Source organism: Tursiops truncatus, chromosome 8 (genome assembly GCF_011762595.2).
Source record: "Tursiops truncatus isolate mTurTru1 chromosome 8, mTurTru1.mat.Y, whole genome shotgun sequence".
Taxonomy (NCBI): Eukaryota; Metazoa; Chordata; class Mammalia; order Artiodactyla; family Delphinidae; genus Tursiops; species Tursiops truncatus.
Window position 1 is genome coordinate 99,377,003 of NC_047041.1, and position 8,390 is coordinate 99,385,392.

At 52.6% G+C, this 8,390-nt stretch overlaps 2 protein-coding genes across 2 annotated transcripts; both read right to left on the minus strand.

The window, feature by feature from the left end:
- Nucleotides 1–963: 963 nt before the first annotated feature.
- Nucleotides 964–3,509, minus strand: UBXN1 (UBX domain protein 1). Its single transcript, XM_019932591.3, has 10 exons — nt 3,466–3,509; nt 3,278–3,365; nt 3,085–3,138; nt 2,902–2,996; nt 2,734–2,803; nt 2,381–2,572; nt 2,235–2,286; nt 2,002–2,118; nt 1,278–1,470; nt 964–1,104 (listed from the first exon to the last, which is right to left on the minus strand). The coding sequence occupies exons 2-10, from the start codon at nt 3,334–3,336 to the stop codon at nt 1,055–1,057; spliced, it is 882 nt and encodes a 293-aa protein (XP_019788150.1). The 5' UTR covers nt 3,337–3,365; nt 3,466–3,509; the 3' UTR covers nt 964–1,054.
- Nucleotides 3,510–5,721: 2,212 nt separating this feature from the next.
- LRRN4CL (LRRN4 C-terminal like) lies at nt 5,722–8,354 on the minus strand. Its single transcript, XM_033860867.2, has 2 exons — nt 7,685–8,354; nt 5,722–7,138 (listed from the first exon to the last, which is right to left on the minus strand). The coding sequence occupies exon 2, from the start codon at nt 7,131–7,133 to the stop codon at nt 6,441–6,443; it is 693 nt and encodes a 230-aa protein (XP_033716758.1). The 5' UTR covers nt 7,134–7,138; nt 7,685–8,354; the 3' UTR covers nt 5,722–6,440.
- Nucleotides 8,355–8,390: the final 36 nt, after the last annotated feature.

Here is an 8,390-nt window from a genome sequence, read left to right on the forward strand (position 1 = left end):
GCAGCTGTCTGAGGGAGCACGAGGATGAGGTGAGCAGCAGCAGCGCAAGGGGAGCTCGGCAGTTCAGAGCCTGAGCCCTAGAGTCACGCTCCCCAGAGATGTGTCCAGGTTCTGCTACTTGCTAGCTCTGTCAGTTTGGACAAGTCATGTGCTTTGGCGTCCCAATCTCTAAAATGGGATCATTGTACCTACAGCTAGATAATACTGCCTTCATATCTCAGTTAATACATACAAAGCACTTAAAACTGCGTGGTATATATTAAGTACTCATGCTTTTTAGTGCAGAAGAGATGCAGTTGTGAAGGTCACACTATGGCTCCTCTCACTGTGAATGGCCACTTTTTTTTTTTTCTTCGGTACACGGGCCTCTCACTGTTGTGGCCTCTCCCGTTGCGGAGCACAGGCTCCGGACGCACAGGCTCAGCGGCCATGGCTCACGGGCCCAGCCGCTCCGCGGCATGTGGCATCTTCCCGGACCGGGCCACGAACCCGTGTCCCCTGCATCGGCAGGCGGACTCTCAACCACTGCGCCACCAGGGAAGCCCGAATGGCCACATTTTAAAAACTACCCTTCTAGTAGCTAATACTTAATTGGGGACTTACCAGGTGCCAGGCACGGTGCCAAAGCACCTTACATCAGCATTACATAAGCCCCCACAACCCCAATTAACAGGCACTATTATCCCTGTTTACTAAAGAAGAAACTAGGCTTAATTAAAGAAGTCAAGGCACATAGCTACTAAGGATTTCAGGCTTAGGTACTGCCTTACCCATAGGAGCAAAAGATGCTATCCAACGTACACCCCACACTCCAGCACCTCTCCCCTTCAACCTCCCAAGCAACTCATCAGACCCAGAGATTAGAAACAAGTCTCCCGTGGAAATTTAAGAGGAAGCATAGGGTCTGTTCTAAAAGCCTTCCTTTTGTCCCTCCCGGCCATTCAGGAAGGAGTCAGTCGCATACACAACTCAGAGGGTCTATTTATTAGGAAGGTAATGTCAGTGCTTTATCAAAGATGGAGAGGTCAGAGAAGGGTGGTGGGATGAAGGCCTCTCAGCCGGGACATTTCTTGGCCACAATGAGGACAGCAGAAGGCACAAGTCCTGAAGATGGAACGAAACAGGTTTGAACCAAAAGATCTGCTTTTTGCCCACCCTCCCCAGCCCCCCCAAATTCCTGGCCTCACACTATCTCCACAAAGTCCCTTCTTTGCATCCCTTCCTTTCTCGGGCATGTCCCCTATCCCCCTCCTGGTTTCAGGTCCCACGTGTCATACCCAGCTCCTGCAGAGGCCGCTCCATGTCAGCCTCTGAGAAGGCCCGCCGGGGGAAGCCACTAAGCAACTGCACAGGATCCTGGCCCCCTCCTAGCTCCTCCCCACGGTGGAGCTCCACATAGAGCCTCACAGCTGCCAGCTGTTCCCGTGCCCGGAATGTCTGGGTCAGTGAGCTCCCATCTGGCAGCCTGACCTGGAAGGCAAGACAGAAATACAGAATTGTGAGTGTCAAAACTGAGTGAAGTGCCCAGGTAAGGAAAAGGAAAAGAGCAAAGTTGGCTTCTCCTTCCTCTTAGAGAGACTGAAGCAGCATAATTACTATTTAAAGCAGCTAATGAACAAGCACTTAGGCTTGGCCTTACTGAACACTGAAGAGAGACTCCTAGCTCCCTCACAATTTAAGGAAAACAAAGACCAGATTACACAAAATATCTGGATAGGTACCACATCGTGCAAATAGCTGTATAATAAGCCAAAGGAAAATACGGTGAACAAGTAAGAAGTTAACTGCTGAATATGAAAGAGAGATAGATTTATATAAGACTGGGGCAAGTAAAATTTGATATCTTTCCTAAGAGCAGAGCAGGTAGGATTTCAAAAGTCATTTACAAAGATGGAAGAGGTTTGGCAAAGGGTACATAACTGAAAAAAGCTCTGGGCTGGGCTGGGTGCCTTACAAGCCAACAAAGGGTCCCAGGAGCAAGACAGGAATCAGAATCAGTACCTGTATGCGACACTGGTCATACTCTCGCTTCGTGGGAGGCTCCTTGCCGGGAGAGGAGGGAACGGGGCCTGGCTCTGTTGTTGGTGGGCATGGCTGAGAACCCCCATGACCACCATACTGGAGGATAAAGTTAAACAATCAGGCACTAAGCCCAACCCTTCCCTCTGAAGCTAGAAAAGGGGATTTACTAGTCCCCCTACTTCATGACCCTCAGTATGTACCCAATCACCTACCTTCTTGGCTCTCTCTGCTTTGTCCCTTTCGATCTTTTCTCGGACTCTTTGTCTGGAATGCAGACAGAACGAAAGTAGGTCAGACACTGACAAAGCAAATCTTGATTCCTTTCTCATCTCTTGGCCAACACCCCCAGCACCCAGACCTGGCTGCTAACTCTTCAGCCTTTTCCCTCCTCCGCTCCTCAGCAGCCCGGCGCATCTCATCTTCCTGTAGCCGCTGTCGGGCAGCTGACAACTCTTGTCCTTGTCTCCTGCGCTGCCGTTCCCGTTCCAGTGCCTCCCGCTCCTCTCTTTCTTCACGCTCCCGCTGCTTTTGGGCCACCAGCTCCAACATCCTGTATTGCAGAGAGGAAAGGGTTCAAGAGAAATGGACATAAATTGGGAGGGTGTGTTTATTAACAAGGGATTCAGAAAACAGAATCCGGGAACACAGGCCCAAACACCTCTGGGGAGAGGTGGAGGAGGAGCCTCAGAAATGGGAGCTTGTTCTTCGTACCTCTTAGTCTGTTCCTGTCTTTCCTCTTCAGTCAAAACGGGTTTGCTTTCTCCCACAACAGACTCAGGTCCTACAGACAAACAATCAGTATTATCACCCGTTCATCCTCCTCCTCAGGCCCTCCTGAATAATCACAGTGGGTCCCTCGATCAGGACTTTCAGGGCCACCTTGCTCAGTGGGTGTGGGTTCCCGTCCCAGGATATGTCCAAGGGGGGTCTCTAGTGGCTCGTCCACGTCTGGGTCGTCTTCATGCTCCATCAACCTGACAGGGAAAGTCAGGAGGGAAGTTAATGTTCAGGCTGCCCCTCGTAGGAGTCCCCAGCCACCTGCTACCCGGTCTGAGCGCTCACCAGTCCATCGCAGCCTCGATGCCCTGGTTCCCTGTGAGGGCCAGAGCCTTCTCCCTGGGGGCAGAAACACCGTGAATAGCGCCCACGAGCCATGGCGATGGTCAGGCTGGGGCGTAGAGCCTGAGGCCAGGCTGGGGTAAAGGCCCGGACAGGTCGGCGACCCCCGCGGACGGGTGTTAGGGGGCTCCCTTACGCGCGTCCCCTGGGGAAGCCCATCTCGATGAGACTCTCCAGAGCCGTCAGCTCCGCCATGACGCCGCCACCGCCGCTTCCGCGGGGACCTGGAAGGGACGAGAAGGCCGGAGAGGGTCAATGCGGGGCGTCCCCCGCCGGCGCGGAAACCCGCCCCCTACGGCCCCAACCGGACGCTCGCTCACTCACTGGCTCCAGACCGGCCCTGGACGCCGACGAGAAGAAAGCCTAGAGGAAGCGGAAGTGCCCGAATCTGTTTGGGTCACGTGGAGGCGGACGTGGACGGGTGCCGCAGAGAGCCAGAAAACACAGGCCTGGCCCGGCTGCCAGGACCTGGCGCTGAGGGGACAGGCGGGGCGTAGGAGTAGCGGCCCGGGAGGCAGCTCACACTCCCCCGCCCAAGCCCGGGTGCCCCGCAGCGGTGTAGAAGGGCGATGCCGCCGTGAAACCCTTGGGCGAATCAAGACAGCTCTCGATATGGCCCCTTAGCGCGACCGGTTGGAAAATTATTTAGCAGTGTTTATCAGGAGCCATAGAAATGTGCGCACCCTTTGACCTGCTCATCCTGTCCGGCAATTGAGCTATCCTCCGCGCTACTGCCAAAGGGATCTTTGCAAAACACAGTAACTGATCCTGTCATCAGCTCCCTGATTAAGATTTCTCCATGACACCTCAGTCACCGAGGACGAAACTTAAATGCTGGTAGTCTGGCTTCCTCCTACCCTTTCTTTTGTTAATGTCCCATCTGTAAAGTGAGGATAACAATAGCACCAACCTGAGGTGTCTGGCAAGACTACACTGTGTAAATGTTGGTAGTTGGTGCGGGGTTCATCTCTCACCACTTGAGGGTAACTTGTGCAGATCGCAAAACTCTCCCTCCTCCCGGCCTTTGCACATACCCGTCCCTCTGTGTCTGGGATGTCCTGCCTTTTCTGTGGGCTTGGTTAACTCCCAGTCGTTTTTTCGGACTGGACCCTGGGTTTGCTTTCTTTTTTTTCTTTCCTTTTTTTTTTTTTTTGGCCGCACGCATGTGGGATCTTACGTCCCCAGGGATCAAACCTGCGCCCCCCTGCTGTGGAAGCGCGGAATCTTAACCACTGGACCACCAGGGAAGTCCCTGGGTGTGCTTTCCAAGGGAAGCCTGCCTTGACCACCCCCTCTCCATCTCCCAGCCCCGGTATTTACTCCATTAGCATTTGTCCCCGTAGTGTGTAGTCTTGTTGATTACTTAGCCCGCCGCCACTACCTAGGCTGTTAGGTCCCTTAAGTTAAAGCTCACTTTAAATGTTTTTTAGGAGGCAGAATAATAATAAGTTGCTGATATTGATAATATATGCACTAGAGAATTTTATATGGTTAATTCATATTTAATCATCACAAAAATCCATATGATGTAGATACTATTATTAGTCCCAGGAAACAGACACAGAAAGATGAGATAATTTACCGAAGGTCGCAGAGCTAGGATTCAAACCCATGCAGTGTGCGTGCTGGAACTGCTAGGCTGTGCTGCCTCTCTGTGGTGGAATGATCATCAGCTATGGAGTTGGGCAACTTGTATCGAGAAGTCCTAACTCACCTCCTTATTTGTACTGAATAGCTTCAAACCGTTTAGAACCTCAAACTTCTCATCTGTGAAAAGGTGACACCATCTCTTAGAACGACTGTGATAGAGATTAAGTACGAAAGCATGTAAAGCGTGTCTTTAATATTAAGACAGTCGGGAAGAAAAAGTACGGGGAAAAAAACAACAAAAAAGTGAGGTAGTAGGCCCTCATTATTTGTAAATGAATAAATGCTGAGAAATACAGGAATCAGATTAAAAAGACAAAGTATTCATGGCAATGTGGTGAGTGTATTCAAAATAACAAATGTGTTCTAAATTTATTCTAGAGTTCCAATAATAGAAGAATGATTAAATTGTATAGTACTACTTCTCTCACCTACTTCCAAGTAAGTACCCTATGGAAGTACACAAACATGTGAGGATACACAAACAAACAAGGATGTCCATAGCAAACGCTGAAGACAAATGTTCTAACAAAGAGCCAAGGCTCTTGCCAGTTAAGGAGCATCCTCCAGTGGAAAGTTATGCCTTTCACATAACTAAGGAGGCTGTGATTTACCAACAGGGAACATTGTCCATAATATATTGAATGAAAAAAATATATTTGCATTGCTTAGAGAAAAATTTGCTCTGCTACAGGCAATTACCTCTTGAGGAGGAGGGGAACTTTCATTTTATCCTCTTCAGTACTGAAATTTGTATGTGTTACTTTTATAATTTGAGGAAAGGTTATAAGATCAGTAAAAGTGAGGAATAAACTGTGTAGCAACTTCGACTTTTCTACATCCAGTTAATTTAAAAACTCGAAAGTATGTATACTACTCCGAAAAATCGGTGTGTGGACGAGGAACTGAAAAGGATCATGAAAATTGAAAATGTTTTCCTTTTACATCTCCTTTAATGTTGTTACAGTGAATATACAATAAACACAAATGCGGGAGGGGGAATCCTTTGCTATTATTGTATTATTATTATTATAATTTTACTAGCAAAACCGCAAGCTTGTCTCAGACAGCAGCTTGGGCAGTCCTTCTCTTCTCCACCCCATGTCAGTCATTTATTTCCACCCGCCTCAGACACAGGTAGACTCTAACTCAGTGCGCATCCTCACTATCTAAACAAAAAGGCAGAAGGAGAAGGAGTGGTCTCTAGCCCCAAACTCCCATACCGCAGCAGCTTATTCTCAAAACCCCACGGAAGCCACCCATAGTGGCAGGGCCCTTTTGAGGCTGTACGACAGAAGTAGACTAACCGTAGCCAATGGGCCGAATCTGGCCAGGGCCTGACTTGTAAGGCCCAAGAGCTAAGAATGATGTTTACATTTTTAAATGGTTACATGGTTGTGTAAGAACTACATGATATCTTCGATTTTATCCCCTGGAACCACAAAGCCTAAATTATTCTGGTCCCTTAAGAAAAAATTTGCTGACCTTCTCTACTCCTAAACCTAAGCTCGGGGCAGAGTGGAAAGTCTGGGGCCTGAACCGACTCAGTGGGGACCCAGCGCCCGGCCTTCCATCCCGCCGTCTGTCGGGGGCCGCCACCTCCCCCGGAGCGGCGCCGGGCTTAGCTTGGCCGGAGAGGCCCCCGGGCGGCCTCAGAGTCCCGCGCCGCTCGGGCGGCCTCGGCGGGGGCAGCCCCAGCGCTCTCGCAGGCAGAAGTGCCAGACCAGGGCGGAGCAGCTGAGCAGGGCCAGCGCCGAGCCCACGCCCACGGCCCCGTGCAGCAGCGTGAGTGGCCTCGGCAGCACAGTCAGCCGGCCGCAGGGCCCGAAGGCGGGGCCGCCCGCGCCGTCGAGGCCCTCGGCCCTGGGCACGCTGCTCTCCCCGGCCGCGTTGGCGGCCACCACGCAGACGACGTATGCGCCCCCGGGCTTCAGGCCCTTCAGCTCCGCTCGGCGGACCGTCGAGTTGAGGGGAGGCCCCTTCTGCGGAGCCCCGGCGCCTTCCCAAAGCAGCAGCCAGTACTGGTGGACCGGGGAGAAGGGGGCGCACCAGTGCACCACGGCGCGGCCCGCCTCGGCCTCCATGCGCACTTCCCCCAGGCGTGGCGGGTCGGGCGGCTGTGTGGCGCTGGAGAGGCCAGGGCACAGGCACGTCGTCGGGCCGGCCCTCTGCAGCTCCTGGCAGGGCACCTGCAGGTGGCGGCAGCGGTCGTAGTCGCAGGGGACAGCCGGCAGAGGTGTCTCATCTTGCTCCTCTTCTTCCGCGTCTCCCGCCAAGGGCTGCGCTCTGGGAACCAAGGAGAAGGTGACAGCCAGGAGCCACAGAAGGCGGGGATTTCCCGGCATGGGGTCTGGAAGGGAAGGAGGGGGAAGGGTGAAGGCCGGCCAGCCCTCACACCTTGCAGGCCCCCCTCCCTCAACAAAAGCTCTAGAGACAGGGAAACACGACCGAACGGGGACCGCGAGGAGAACAGGAAAGAGGTGGAAATGAGACGGTACACCCCTTTGTCATCCAACTTCTGAACAGCCTATGTGCTTGGTTTTGGGCGAAAAAGAATAAAATGGCGTCTGACCCGACAGAGAGAAGTGTGCGACCAGCAATGCGTGAAGCACGAGAAACAGTTAATGAATAAACTGAGTGCTGAGGGGAGAACAGGAGTAAATGATTTATGCAGTCTGGGGAAGGAAGGTGGGATAGTTCACAGCTGCCACCCAGAGAAACCATCTAAGTAAAATAAGTATCAATCAGTCAGTGACACATGCAGAAACCCAGAAAGGAGATGGAGGTGAGAAAGGAGAAGAGATGGGACACAGAGGCCCTGGAACCCTCCCTCCCCACCTATCAGTCCTTGTCCCTGCCTGCCCCCCACCTCCCTGGCTCACAAGCAGCGCCTTACCAGTGGGTAGGCCTTGATGCAGTGAGTAGCAGGCCGGGGGTCCTAAGAGGTCCCCAGGAGCACAGGCTGCGCAGTCAGGTTTTCTCAGTGTCTTCAATTTCAATTCTGTTTTGGCTCAAAGCTTTTATACCCCTCAACTGTGATGTCACCACCTGGCCCCCCTTCCCCTGCCCCCCTCCCCAGTGAGTGCCAAGAAGAGGGCTGGTCCCTTCAGAGGGCCTGAGTCACGGGGCCAGGGGTGGGGGAAGCCACATGCAGCGGTTTCAGCTGGAGGCCAGGATGCCTGGGTTCTGAAAGAGCAGTGGAATGTGGAAAGCAGCCAGGAGCTGAGAATCCAAAGGCTGAAGTCATGTGAGGGGGTGAGGAGGGGAACACAAAGGACGGGGCCACCTGGCTGGTATCAGAGAGAAAAACAGCTGTGGACAGCATGGGGCCTGGGCTACAAAATGCTGTTTCAGTAAAAAATCATACCACATTCATGGCAGTCATTTCCTGTCTTCTGCCTCCCAATGGACTGAGGAAGGGAGGGGTACGGAGGCCAGAATGATGTATCCCAGCTTTCCAGACCCGCCCTATGCTATCCCCCTCCCCAGAGGGAGATGAGAGTCACATGGATGGAGTGGGCAGGTTTTCGCTCCTTGGACGTCCTAGGCTGATGAATGGAAACAGCTGTGCCTGAAATAGTCCGGGGTCTGGAGGTCTTCCC

Excerpts from the sequence above, each read along its gene's own strand:
- UBXN1 (XM_019932591.3), bottom strand. The coding sequence starts at position 3,336 with ATGGCGGAGCTGACGGCTCTGGAGAGTCTCATCGAGATGGGCTTCCCC. Across the intron at positions 1,471-2,001 it reads ATGACCAGTGTCGCATACAG|GTCAGGCTGCCAGATGGGAG; the intron begins GTACTGATTCTG and ends CTTGCCTTCCAG. Across the intron at positions 1,105-1,277 it reads GCGGCCTCTGCAGGAGCTGG|GACTTGTGCCTTCTGCTGTC; the intron begins GTATGACACGTG and ends TTCCATCTTCAG.
- LRRN4CL (XM_033860867.2), bottom strand. The coding sequence starts at position 7,133 with ATGCCGGGAAATCCCCGCCTTCTGTGGCTCCTGGCTGTCACCTTCTCC.